Here is a 13888-nt window from a genome sequence, read left to right as displayed (position 1 = left end):
TGACTAGAGCTTATAACATATTTCATTAAAAGATCCTTTCTTGCTGCTTGTTGGAGAACAACACTCACTGGCAGATTAAATAGAATATGCGAATCAGAGGCCATAGTGAAAGGCCAGAATGAGCCAGACCCTTGGACGAGAACTAAGAAGGTCCTGCTGGACCTTCAAACGGACTTGCCAAAATGAACATTCTGGCCCAGTGGAATGCAGCGAATCCAGGGTCCCAGTGGGGCTCTTTCTTGGTCCCTGTCAAGCATGCATTCAACAGCGCTCGGGCTGCTCGCAGTGTGGAGCTGAGCACAACAGTCTTCTCAGTGAGACCACCGGCACTAACAGTGCTCGGGTGCCCCTTTTTACTACGAACACCTCTGGACTGGCAGGAAAATAGTGGTCCCGAAAAATCTCTAAGACAGAGGGTTACAGTTATCCAAACTTGACTCCCAAGTCTAACCATATTGTAATTGGGAAAATGGGCTTTTGTTTGCCTATCGTATCATTTTTAAAGGCCAACTAAGGGCACAAAGAAGCCCAATGATCTTTTGATTTTATTCTACCATTTTGCCTAGAAAATGGCAGGTTCTTATATGGGCTTCTCCGAGAGCTTTGAGAGAATATGCAATATCTATTTTGAATTAAGGTATCTTCTCAGACATTAGGATTTCCACTAAAGGATGCACAAAGAACATCCCCAAACAATAGGAATCTAAGAAAATAGCCGAGTGCTGATACTGACCGGTAACTTCTGGATTAGGAGCTGCACTTCCACAGAGGAAGGTGCCCTGGGTCTCAGTGCACTGTTATTTGCCTTCGATTTCTCCTGTGTCTCCAGCCCGACTGCCCACTCACCCACGGGGTCAGATAGGACAGAAACTCTTAGGTCAGAATAGAAGCTGTGATGTCCTCAAGCCCATTTTTCTTCCTGTGTGTGTAACGTGGCCCTCTTCTCTACACTTTGATATTCCTTCTCTACGCTTTTAGATCACATTGTTCATATACCTCTGGGTTAGTAAGGACATCTCTTTCTTGTGTTCATCTCCCTCCTAGACTGTGACCATTCCAAGAGCAGGAGTCCTGCCTTTGGGTCTCTCCAGTACTTATCAGATTGCTTGGCACCGGCTCATTCATTCGTTGAATCTCTGAATCATATATTCATCCCCAATGGGAACCTCTTAATAAATGTTCATTAAATAAGTGGATGGATGATACCTTTGTTTTAGAGCTAACCTATGAAATTCATGGGCAAATTTCAAGATGTGTGATTGAGAAACTCCCTATCCACTGCACAGCCAGGTAAGCATGTGAGAAGAACAACTGTTATTACCATCTTGAAATTATTCAGTAGTTCTCCCTGTTCTTTGGATTGAGCCTGAAACCCTTCACATGTTTTGTAAGGTTTATAAGTCACTGTCTATGATTCCAGCTCATTTCTTTGCCTTGTCGCCTTTATCTCCATGTTCCAGCCACACCAGCCTTCTTATACTATCTTACTACTTGTATTCCTTCCCTACAAAGCCTTTGCACATGCTGTGCCAGGGACCTAAACAACACTTTTTCCCATTCTTCAGCTAGTGCACTTCTGCACATCCTTTGGATCTTAGCCCACGCATCCCTTCCTTGAAGAAGTGTTCTTTGACCTCTGCTCTCCACCTGCCTAGGCTAGATCTAGCTCTCCTGTACTCTCATGTTTCTATACTCCAGGCCTTCAGAGCACACATTGCAACTTCTAATTTTATGTTTATTTTTTAATGATTAAGTGATGTATCAGTACTCTGTTGCCACATAATGCTGTGTAATAAAACACCACAAAAATCTCAGTGGCACTCAGCAGTAATGGTTTATGGCTCATGTATTTGGAATCAGCTGCAGGTTGGCAAGGCAACTGCTGTTCTTGGGTGTAGAGGCTGGGCTCACCCATATATCTGGGGATGAGCTGGTTGACTACTGATCGAAGACTGGGGCAACGGCTCCACATGTCTCTCATCCTCCAGAAAGCTGGCTCAGGCACACTCTCGTGTCAGTGGCAGATGTGCAAGAGGACATGTGAAAGCCTCTTGAGGCGGCACATACACCATTACTTCTGGCTTATTCTAGTGGCCAAAGTAAGTCACATGGACAAGTCCCAAATCAGAGTGGGAGGGCACTGCAAAGTTACAAACGAAGACATGTTGACAAGGAGCTGTAAAGATTGGGGCCATCTTTCATCCTACTACAACGTGACTCTAGGATCAATGGAAGGCAATGCTGGTAATCTCTTTTTATTCACCACTATTTCCCCAGTACTTAGCAAGATGCTTGACATATAGTTGTTGATAAATATTTCTTGAATGAAAGCAAGACTGAATATGAAAAGACATCAATCTGTCGCTCTTATCTCAAAAATCTAGAGATGTGTTCACTTTTAGAGGAGGTTGACTGCCTTAAGAAAAGTAAAAGAAATTAGTTCAGAATTGTCATCTATTTCTCGTTCTTTAAATTTCCAAATTCCCTCAAATAACAGCTGTCTCCATCTTAGGGTTAGCTTTTATTTCTTATGAGATACATTTCTCTCTCTATCTTTGTTGCCAGTAAGGGTGTTTGAAAATAATTTCAAATGAAGAGAGTTAAACATGAGCTGTATGAAGAAAGGGGCAAAAACTTAATATTTTGGATATGAGGGAAAAATAGAGTAGCTTTCATTAGTTTGGATAGTGGCATGTGCACACTTTTTTCACAAAACAGGCTCTGAAGGGCCAAGAGGAGGCTGATGGTGCATTCAAATAGCTGTGTTCCTAATAACTGGGAAAATAAGGCAAATATTTTCATTAATTCGGGAACATGAAATCCTAAAAAGGTCCTAAGGGTATGAGATGCAAAAAGAAAAGAACAGAAAGGGGCACTTGGGTGGCTCAGTTGGTAGAGCTTCTGCCTTCGGCTCAGGTCATGATCTGGGGGTCCTGGGGTCAAGCCCCATATGGGGCTCCCTGCTCAGCAGGGACTCTGCTTCTTCCTCTGAACCCCCCCCCACCCCCACCGCTCTCTCTCTCAAATAAAAAAATCTTAAAAAAAGAGAAAGGAACTTGAGCTGGAAAGGAAAGACGGATTGGCATTGTCAAGAATGTGGAACCTTAAAAGGGTTTCATATTTGGAGAGTGATAAAGGAGTTGGGGAATACAGATTCAAATGCTGCTAGGAAATTCTATAAGAGTATGAGGATAATTTAACTGAACCATGTAATTGGGTATCTTTAATAAAGAAATGTATTCTTTGATTCTGTCTTCATTTAAGAAACCACATGTCTTTTCTCCAAGGGTGACATTCAAAATACTTGACAACAGGGAGTAGCCATAGTAATGGAGGAAGGTTCTAGAGTCCTTCATTGTGCCAGCTGTTAGTCCTCTGGCAGCTAAACTGTGAAAAGTTCTGGGAGTTTCTGGGGATAGGAATGGGGTAACCTGGGGAGCGACTGGTCAGGGAGTGGGCATTCTCTGAGTTGGGGCAGCGGTTATTTACCAACTGGACCAGAATTATTTCTACTTTCTAATACTGACATAGCCAATAGATGGTAATGGTTGTACAACTCTGAATATACTGAAAACCACTGAATTGTACACGTTAAAAAGTGCATTTTGGGACACCTGGGTGGCTCAATTGCTTAAGCGTCTGACTCTTGGTTTCAGCTCAGGTCATGATCTCAGGATCCTGAGATCGAGCTCCATGTCTGACTCCACGCTCAGCAGGGAGTCTGCTTGAAGATTCTCTTCTCTGCCCCTCCCCCCACTCACGTGCACTCTCCCTCTCAAATAAGTAAATATGTTTTTAAAAAGTGCATTTTATGTTTTGTGAATTATATCTCAATAAAGCTTATAAAAATACCTAAATAAAGATTTACTTGCACAATGACATGATCGAAAGCTGTAGTTTGGAGAAAAATAGCTGGGCCAGAGTATGCAAACTGATTTGGAGTTGAGTCATATTGCTAAGTTATAGTTATCAAAATATAAAGAGACAAGGCCTGGAAGATGCTGCTAGCAGTAAAAGTGGTGAGAAAGGCCTAAATGACTGGAAGAGGAGATGAGGGAGGAGGGGGCTGAAAATGACCCCAGTGTTTCTAGACTGGAAACTCTGATTCCATTTACAGAAATTTGCAAACTGAAATTAAAGCTGGCTTTTGGTGGAACATGACAAGCTCAGTTTTAGACATGCTTTATGGTGATGGCAAGACTTGATGAGAGTATCTGGTAGTCACATGAGAAACCATTAACTGGAGCACCAGTAAGGGTCATGGCTAGAGAGGCCGATCACCCCACATTTGCTTGGATGGGAGAGTCTGAGCTCATGAGGCAATCATGCAGAACAACTGAGGATGACTGGGAGAGATAGGCAAGACCCTGCTCCTCATGCCTTGGCTTGTCCGTAGGGGAAATCTCTACCACGGTAGCCCATCCATTGGCACCTATGGACTCAGTCGGGGATGACTTTCCCCAGCCCGTGCCTGAGAACTTCCTTCTTCACCCATCTGCTTGGGACGATGCCAAGCAAACTACTTCTTTGTCATTAGGCCTATGAGGCATATTAGATTAATTATTTCTCTACTCGTTATGGGCAGCTCCTGTAACATATTCTAGCTAAAAGAGAGTCATGGAATGATGCTGTTTTAACCTCTCAAAGAGCCCCAAATAACAGTGGCAGGCATTTGGAATTCATTTAATTTAAGCATGTTCTCCAAATTTTACTACATCTATTTTTATGCATCTATTTAATATATTTTTTCTTTTTCCTCTCCAGGAGATTGACCATATGCAAGCTCTTCTGGGAGGATTTAAAACCTTTTTTTTTTTAAACTCCCTGGATTTCCAAATCCCTTATCTCCACTGATTATTTTTTCTTTCTCTGGAGAATTTGATATAGTTTAAAGACATTTGGAGAACAAATGAGTGAAGGTTTGGAAAGATACTTTGAGTATTTAAGACAGGATGACACAGGTATTCATTGAGCTCCAAAATATCTTATCAGACAGCAAAGAGGTTTTTGAAGCATCACGTGAGTGATGTGTGTGAATCTCAGCTAGGAATTCCCCACTAATAAAGTCAGGGATGTTGATGCCAAATAATTTAGGTTGTTAGAATACCTAGGCTGGGAGGGAGGCAGCCCATGAATGCAATTAAGGAGATAGACAAACACCACAGGGGTGCTTTCTTTGCTTCAGTTACATTTGCCATTGGAGAAGGCTGGATTTTTTTGCTTGTTCTATGTGTGAGAGTTAATCTGGAAATAGTTTTCAAGTATTTCTTTTCTTAGCAAATTTTAAACACAGACTAACCAAATTATCTACTGCATTCCATCTATTTCACAGCAGTAAGTCATTGGGTCTAAAAGCAATGTGGCTGATTTCATAAACAATAAGGTGAAGACCCAGCGTGATGGAACAGACTTTGGTTACCAGTGTAGGGAGGGCTCCACCGTGGTAACAACTCAGAGTTTTGAATCCCAGCCAAGAAGGGACTTCAGGATAACTTGACTGAAGGGGCGTAGTGCAGGGAGAAACGCTCAGAAGTAGAAGTTAGGATTTTGGTTCAAGATTTCATCTGATAGTTCAGTAGAAGTGAGGCTTTGGGGCACCATGCTTCTCAAAAGTTATCTCCCTGTGCTCTCTCAGCATTTTCCTTCCTAGTCAGTATTCAATCCACACAAATCTAGCTTCTATCCCTCTCCACCATTTAATGAAATTGCTTCTTTCAAGGTCACCGGTAATCTCCAAAACCAAAGGACAAGCCAGTCTGTTTCACTGAAAATCCCATCTATTTCCTTGTCTCCTTTTTAAAAAAGATTTATTTATTTGAAAGGGAGAGAGCAAGAGAGAGAGTGGGTGCAGGGAGAGGGGCAGAGGGAGAGGAGAGAGAGAGATTCCCAAGCGGACTCCCCACTGAGTGTGGAGCACGAAGCAGGACTCCATCTCACGACCCATGAGATCATGACCTGAGCCGAAACCAAGAGTTGGATGCCCAACTGACTGAGCCACCCAGGCACTCCTGTACTTTTTTTTAAGTAGGCTCCACATCCGACTTGGGGCTTGAACTCACAACCCCGAGATCAAGAGTCACATGTGCCACCGACTAAGCCCCCCAGGTGCCCTTCCTCTACTATTTTGACACAAATCTCAGACATTGTGTCATTTTGCCCCTAAATATTTCAATCTATAGCTATAAAAGACAAAGACTCTTTTTAAGTATAACCCTAAGACCATTAACACATCTAAAAACTAATTTTTAATATCATCAAATATCTGAAAAGTATATTTCCTTTTTTTTTTTTTTTTAGATTTTATTTATTTATTTGACAGAGAGCGACACAGCGAGAGAGGGAACACAAGCAGGGGGAGTGGGAGAGAGAGAAGCAGGCTTCCTGCGGAGCAGGGAGCCTGATGCGGGGCTCGATCCCAGGACCCTGGGATCATGACTGGAGCTGAAGGCAGACGCTTAATGACTGAGCCACCCAGACGCCCCTGAAAAGTATATTTCTGAATGTCTCATAAATATATATTTTTTACAGTCAGGTTGTTTAACTCAAGATCCCAATAAGGACCACACATTACAATTGGTTGGGGATATGTCTATAAGATTCTCCTTCCATTAATATTTCACCCACTCACTTGATTTTCTCCTCCCTTGCAATTTATTTGAAGAACCCACATTGTTTGCTATGTAGAGTTATAGTCTGGATTTTGCTGATTGCACCCCTGTGATTAATTTAATGTGTTCCTAAGCTAAGATGGCCTCATGGGTGGTATTGTACTCTTCCACACATGGTGGTGTGTCTTTTTGTGATGTCAGTAGACGTTGCGCTTTATATCTTAATCTATTAATTCAGTAGAGGTTATAAAATAGGAATATTCCACATCTATCAATTCTTCATTTATTTGCAGGAGCACTTCTATAAAGGAGGAACTTTCTTTTGTCTATTTTTTAGGTTACCTATGAGTAAAGTTTGTATAGGAATAGATTTACCTTTTAAAAATGTAAATTGGATCATGTCTCTGCCCTGCTTGCAGTCTTGCCGTAACCTCTCCATGTACACAGGATGAAATATGTGAACCTCACATATCCTGCATTGTCTGGCTCCCCCATCATCCTTTTCATCAGGTTCCATCATACTGTCTACCTTTTTATTGAAATTTAAAATTAAATTAAATAAAAAACTTGAAGTGTATTGAAATTTATTGGAAAGGTGAAGTCCTTTCTTGCCCCTGAATTTTTGTGCCTGCTGCTCCCGCTGCCTGGTCTTCTTCCCCCACTTTCTACCTAGTTGGCTCCTTTTTGACCTTCCTGCAGAAATGTCCTCTCCTCATTGAGGCTGTCTCTGCTTCACTTAATGGGCCTGCTCTCCCTCATCATGGTACCTGTTTAATTCCTTGATAACACCCATCACAAACTGTAACTGTCTTCTTTATTTATTAATCATTTGCCACCAAGCACACTAGCTCTGTGAAAGCAAGGACTTTTTCTGTCCCATACACTGCTGAATCCCAAGGCATAGCACCATTTCTGGTACACAGTTTATGCTTTTCTTTTTTTGAATAAACACCACAAACTTGCTGACCCTGCATATCCTCATCTCTATAAGTGGGATGCTGGGATGAACGAGGTGATTATAGGATTTCTTCCAGTTTTTTAATGTTGTTCTCTGAGGACACAGAGACCAAGACAAAGATCATTCAGTGCAATGCTTTCTGAATTCTTTTTTTTTTTAAAGATTTTATTTATTTATTTGAGAGAGAGAGACTGAGAGAGAGAGCACATGAGGTGGGGAGGGTTGGGAGGGTCAGAGGGAGAAGCAGACTGCCCGCCGAGCAGGGAGCCCGATGCGGGACTCGATCCCGGGACTCCAGGATCATGACCTGAGCCGAAGGCAGTTGCTTAACGACTGAGCCACCCAGGCACCCCAATGCTTTCTGAATTCTTTGGGGGGGGGGTGGGTTGGACACCCTAGTGGGGAGAGATGGAGGGCATAGGTCAGCCAGTCCCAAAGTTTCAGTCCGTTTCCTGAATGCTGGAAGTTCAAGACTTTTACCCAAGATTGCTTTGATTAATCTGATGTTCATTACCAGAAGAGGGTATAGACAAGACCCAGAATATTATCCTGACTGTGTAGAAATTCACTGAGGTCAACAGCCATACATAGAGGGGCCAGACCGCCCCTGCCAGCAGAAAGGCAGTGCTGGGGTGGCTAGAGCGTGCAACCCGCACCCAGACATGTCCGCTCATGCATATGGCCACCTCTGCTTTCCCGGAAACTTTCCCAGGCCTGCTGCTGCCTCTTGGCCCAGAGATCAGATGGGAAGAGATTAGCCTCCAGGGCAGACAAGGCCCAGGAAGGAAGGGAACTCAGGGTATCGCCCAGTTGGAAAGCAGGTTTTCCTCCTCCTCCCAGACCTGCTCTCTGATCCTGATAAACACCTCTGCTACCTCCTGCTTGCGCCTCTTAAGAGGACCTACTCTCTGTTGAAGCAGAGCTTGGAGAAGCTCTTTGAGAGGGATCATGTTGAGGCAGCCACAATATGGAAAGATTTGCAGGCATTCACAGTTGTATACTTGGTAAACTACGGTGAGTGCTCATCTTGAGGCCTTTTTCTTAGGACACTGGAAATGCACTTGGGGCTTTATTTCCCTCTGGTGTGTTGAGATGACGTGCTGAGGTGTTCTTTGCCCTCCTCAGGTACTTAGGATGTTGACCCAGCTGTACTCTTGGGTACAGCACTGTCTTAGCTTTCTTGAGAGTAGAGATTCCCAGTCTGATTTCTGACTAGACTAAGAGGTTAAGAAAAATCACAAAATATTTAAATTCTAGACTTTCACGGAGTCTTAGATTGGAAGAAAACAAATTTGGACTTCCCTTCATTGCATGAAACTGTTCTCTACATACTACTGGGTTTCGGTGTGTCCCAGCAGCCTTTCACCCGGGCTGGGACAATTTCAGAGGTCGGGATTACAGCTGCTCTATTCTTGCATTGACAAACAACTCTATGGTCTTCCCTTCCTTAAGGTAAAATTCAGTCTTCATTACCCCTCCACAATCACAAGAGGAACTTGGATGACTCTTGAAATAAGTGCTGTTAGTTGGTATGTATGCCTGAAGTCTTCTCCCTACTAGTCTGTAAATTCTCCAGCTCTTGCAACTTTTCCTGCTGAAGAAGAATGGCGAAGAAACATCAGAATCCTCTGCCTCTCCAAGCCTATCCAAAGCTAATCTCATGGTTTGGGTCCTTGGCCCTTTCCCTCCCTCCCTTTTCAGGAACTTGGCTCCATCCCCCTTCTCTCTCTCTCTCTCTCTCGTATCTCCAGGGTTTCCTTTAGCCGCAGACTACAAATCTGCCCCTCCTACCCTCTAGTCAGTGCTGCTTACATGGGGCTCGATCCCAGGATCCCGAGATCATGACCTGAGTCGAAGACAGACGCTTAACCGACTGAGCCACCCAGGCGCCCCAGTCATACTGCTTCTTAAGAAGTTCAACACTGCCAGTTTTTCCTCCAGTCTTGGAACAGATCACTTTCACCAGATGAAGTCATCTGCTTGGTTTTAGGGGCCATCTAGTATGAAAAATATGTTTCTTTAAACACCAGCATCACACTCACCATAGTCTATTCGAATTCATGTGTTACTCATGAGTGTGGTACAGATCCATTGAAATGTCTCAAAGCACAGCTCTGATCCTATTATTTCTGTGCTCAGAAACCTTTAGTGGCTCTCCATTGCCTATCAGAAGTCCCATTTCTTTAGCTTGTCACTCAAAACTGTCCACGATCTGGCTTGAACTCACTTACCTAATCCAGATTCCACTCCAAAATGGAACACCTGCCATTCTCGACACATGCCTGGCACATTCTGGCTTCCATCCGTACTTTCTCCCACAGTGGTCCCTCTGTCTGGGGTACGTTTTGCTGTACTCAGCCATTCTTCAGAGATCAACTCAGGGGCTGCCTGTTCGAAGATTCCTTCACAGTTCTCCTCCAATTCAGCCCAGCCCAAATCCCATTTCCTCCTCTGAACCGCAGTAGATCTTTATTTGTATTGCTTTCATGGTAAGTTTCATTTTCTATCTAGAACTGTCGTCTTCTTTATGTTTTATGAGACTATAAACACCTTAGGGGCAGGGTTAGTGCTTGAGTCTCCTTTATATTTTTACATTCACCACCATCTGCATCTTAAAGCACACACTCAGTTCTCAATAGGTGTTTTGTAAATGATTTTTAAAGATTTAATTTTTAAATTCTTATTTTTAAAGATTGACTTATTTGAGGTGCCTGGGTGGCTCAGATGCTTAAGCGTCTGCCTTCAGCTCGGGTCATGATCCCGGGGTCCTGGGATCGAGCCCCACGTCGGGCTCCTGGCTCAGCGGGGAGCCTGCTTCTCCCTCTCCCTCTGCCTCTCTCCCTCCTCATGTTCTCTCTCTCTCTCTCTGTATCTCTGTGTCTCAAATGAATAAATAAAAAAAAATTAAAAAAAAAAGATTGACTAACTTGAGAGAGAGCAAGAGCATGAGAGCGCCACACATGGGTGAGAGGGGTGTCAGAGTTGGGGGGAGCAGAGGGAGAGAGAGAATCTCCAACAGATTCCCTGTTGGTGTGGAACCTGACTTGGAGCTCCATTCCACGACCCCAAGACCACAAATTGAGCCGAAATCAAGTCAGACGCTCAACTGACTGAGCCACCCAGGCTCCCCTAAAGATTTTATTTTTAAGTAATCTCTACACCCAACGTGGGGCTCAAACTCACAACCCCGAGATCAAGAGTTGCATGCTTCACCAACTGAGTCAGCCAGGTGCCCCAGTTCTCAGTAGGTTTTAATGAGTAAATAAGAAAAATAGGGCGCCTGGGTGGCTCAGTTGGTTAAGCGACTGCCTTCGGCTCAGGTCATGATCCTGGAGTCCCTGGATCAAGTCCCACGTCGGGCTCCCTGCTCGGCAGGGAGTCTGCTTTGTCCTCTGACCCTATCCCCCCTCATGTGTTCTCTCTCTCTCTCAAATAAATAAATAAAATCTTAAAAAAAAAAAAATAAGAAAAATAGATGTGGCTTCCTAACCCCTCCCCATGCAGCAGAGTTTCTCCCAATGTGCTCTAGTCTGGCTGTCCCCCAGAACTTTGGACCCAGGGCTCCCCCAAAGCAGCAAACTCTTCTTTTTCCCAGTAGTACCTCCATCAGGCAAAGAAATGAACACACCAGGAAGGCAGCTGGGCAAGAAGATAAATGCAAATGGTCAAGCTCTTTGCTCCTTCTTAAAGAGCAAAATAGGGGAGCGCCTGGGTGGCTCAGTTGTTGGGTGTCTGCCTTCAGCTCAGATCATGATCCCAGGGTTCTGGGATCAAGCCCCGTACCGGGCTCCCTGCTCAGCCAGAAGCCTGCTTCTCCCTCTCCCACTCCCCCTGCTTGGGTTCCCTCTCTCCCTGTCTCTCTCTGTCAAATAAATAAATAAATAAAATCTTTAAAAAAAGTAAAGAGCAAAATAAACATCCTATTTGATTAAAAAAAAAAAAGACCTTGAAAATTAACAATACAATGGCTTTTTCATAGAAGGTTCTAGGAAATGCCAAATCCGTCACTGGGGATGGAGACGTTTTGTTCCCATTTGTATAGCTAAAGAGACTGATGAGGTCTCCTAAGCAATGCTGCAGACCTGTTCTAAGGATCAGAATATTTTTCAGTGTATTTCAAGTTCAGTGGGACGTTAAGCTTTATGGAGAGAAAATCCCTCCCCTCCCACCTCCCTAGACAGGGATGCTTTTACCCCAAGGAAACTCGAAGCTGAGGGGAGCTCTGATTCCAGGAGTCCACTGGGTAGAACAGTCCGTTGAATCTTTTCTGATTCATACTCCAAACCCCAGAAATATAAACCCAGCTCTGCTCAGATAAGCAGTAAGATTTTTAAGGAAGGTATGGGGGTTGAGGAGGATGGGAAATGTAATACTTAAAAGGATGGTCTGGGGTTGGGGAGGATGGGAGATTGAAGCCTATTTTATATCTTTCAAGGGATGGGGCATCTTCATCTTTATTATGGACGTGCAGAAAATGTAATCTGCCTCAGCGACAGAGAGGGAGTTTGACTGAATTTACACCCTCGCTGTTGACTTTAGACCGTTCAGGGAAAATGACCGCCCCACACTCTTGTAAAATCTTAATGTACTATGGGAAGTGCACAGCGCTGCCTGATGTACAGCGTTCAGATTGGTCTTGACCTTATTAAATCATGGAAAGTGGCTTCTAGGAGAAATTAAAAATTTTTTTTTCTGCACAGTTACTCAGGTGGCTTTTCCTGTTTCTTCTCTTCCTCCTGGACTTGGGTCCTGTAATTACTATCGCAGAGAGCTGGAAGGATGCCTGCTCTCCCGGCACGGTCCCCTCTGCTCGGCCTCCTCCCTTCCCCCCACCCTTTCTCTTTCTGGCCCCGCCTCCTCCGCGCACCGCGCAGCTAGACAGCTGTGTTCAATCAGAAACCACTTAAAACTCCAGACGATTCAGAAGGGAAACTTCGGCGTGAAGTGCCGCCCCGCTCCGGCTCTCTCCAGCTCTCTCTCTCCTTCCCCGGAGCCTGAGGCGCGGGTCTCCCTCGCCCCGCCGCCCTGGTTTCTTCGGGAGCTCGCCGAAGCCGTCTGGGGTGCCGGATCCTGCTGGGAGGTGGCCTGCAGCCGGGTAGCGGGCAGCGGCGAGGCCCCGCAGGAGCGGCGAGGCGGCGCCCAGGGCGGCAGTGCTCCGGGACCGGGCGGTGGGCGCGCGCGGGCGGGTCCCCGCGCCGGCTCGGCCGCTGCAGCAGCTGCGAGCGCGCCACGCCACCGAGCCTCCTGCGGCAATGGCTCGTCCGTGAAACGCGAGCCGGCTCTGTGCCTTCCAGGAGAGCTTGCATCCTTCCTTGGGGCTTCCCCACGGTCTTGGGTGAAAATGGCTGTCTAGACTAAAATGTGCCAGAAGGGACCAAGCGGTGGATCTCGAGCCTGGTAAGCCCAAGTCAGAAGCTCCGAGACCCGGAGAAGGAGGAGCTCGGCTCTGAAAAGTGCAGTCATGAATTCTGGAGTTGCCATGAAATACGGAAACGACTCCTCGGCCGAGCTGAGTGAGGTAAGGAACAGCTGAGGTCGGGAGCTCTGGCTTCTTAGGCATTTGCTTTTCGACAACCCCTCCAATCTCCCCCAGCCCTACACCCAACCCCCCTCGTGCTCCCAGGCTGGAGGCAGCGCAATTAAAGATTAATAGATTTTTTTGGATCTTGTTTTAACTTGTAGTGTTACTCAGGAAATGACCTGAACTGGCTTTTGATATTTCAGTCTGAGACGAGGGGTTTAAAAAAAAACGAGCTCGCACTACGGCGTCAAGGCGTTCTGCTCTCCGCGAATCTGGGTCCCCCGTCCCTTCCCGCCCCGGTTCCCCCAGTTTATGTTCAACATTCCTTTTCGTAGCAGTCGGAGATCCCAAGCTGAGCCGCACCCGATGGTAACTAATTTGGTGGGGCTGGGGACCTCAGTGGATTATGAAGTCTGCCACTTGGCTCCCACGTGCGATGCGTTGGCTTAAGTTCGGGCACGGTGGTCTCTCGTCGGCGGAGATGAATGACCCGCGCTGGGGAGGGAAGTGGGGAGGAAGCACATCAAAGCCGCTTAGAACTTTATTTCCTGCCCGGGACCGGGCTCCTGAGTCTTTGAGGCAAGCGCATTTGCAATTCCTAGCTCTCACAGTAACATATCCACTTGAGTGTTGGAGACTAGCTTTGAAATTAAAGCTACATCAAACGGTATGCAAATATGTGAGCGGTAAGATGCCCAAAGCCACCTTTTTTGATGACTTTAGGGATGCCTCGGGCACATCCCCCCTTCCCCGCCGCCCCCCCCCCGGGGGGGCTTTGAATACCTGGAAAGTGGCGATGGG

General features: G+C 45.5%; 1 protein-coding gene across 6 annotated transcripts in view; it reads left to right on the top strand.

The window, feature by feature from the left end:
* The window catches only part of MCC (MCC regulator of WNT signaling pathway), a 395037-nt gene that overhangs the window by 125606 nt on the left and 255543 nt on the right, over nucleotides 1-13888 (top strand). The window contains exon 1 of one of the 6 annotated variants that reach the window (XM_054513245.2): nucleotides 12428-13084. The exons of 4 other annotated variants lie outside the window; for them this stretch is intronic. In XM_054513245.2, the coding sequence (XP_054369220.1) occupies nucleotides 13028-13084 (57 nt within the window). In that variant the 5' untranslated portion in view covers nucleotides 12428-13027. Of the gene's footprint in view, nucleotides 1-12427; nucleotides 13085-13888 lie in introns of those variants that run through there. One more of the 6 variants, XM_045900094.3, reaches the window with a different exon arrangement.

Source organism: Mirounga angustirostris, unplaced genomic scaffold, assembly GCF_029215605.1.
Source record: "Mirounga angustirostris isolate CCGP_5_RB_7025 unplaced genomic scaffold, mMirAng1.0.hap1 SCAF_7, whole genome shotgun sequence".
Taxonomy (NCBI): domain Eukaryota; kingdom Metazoa; phylum Chordata; class Mammalia; order Carnivora; family Phocidae; genus Mirounga; species Mirounga angustirostris.
This window is presented reverse-complemented; position numbering and strand designations above follow the sequence as displayed.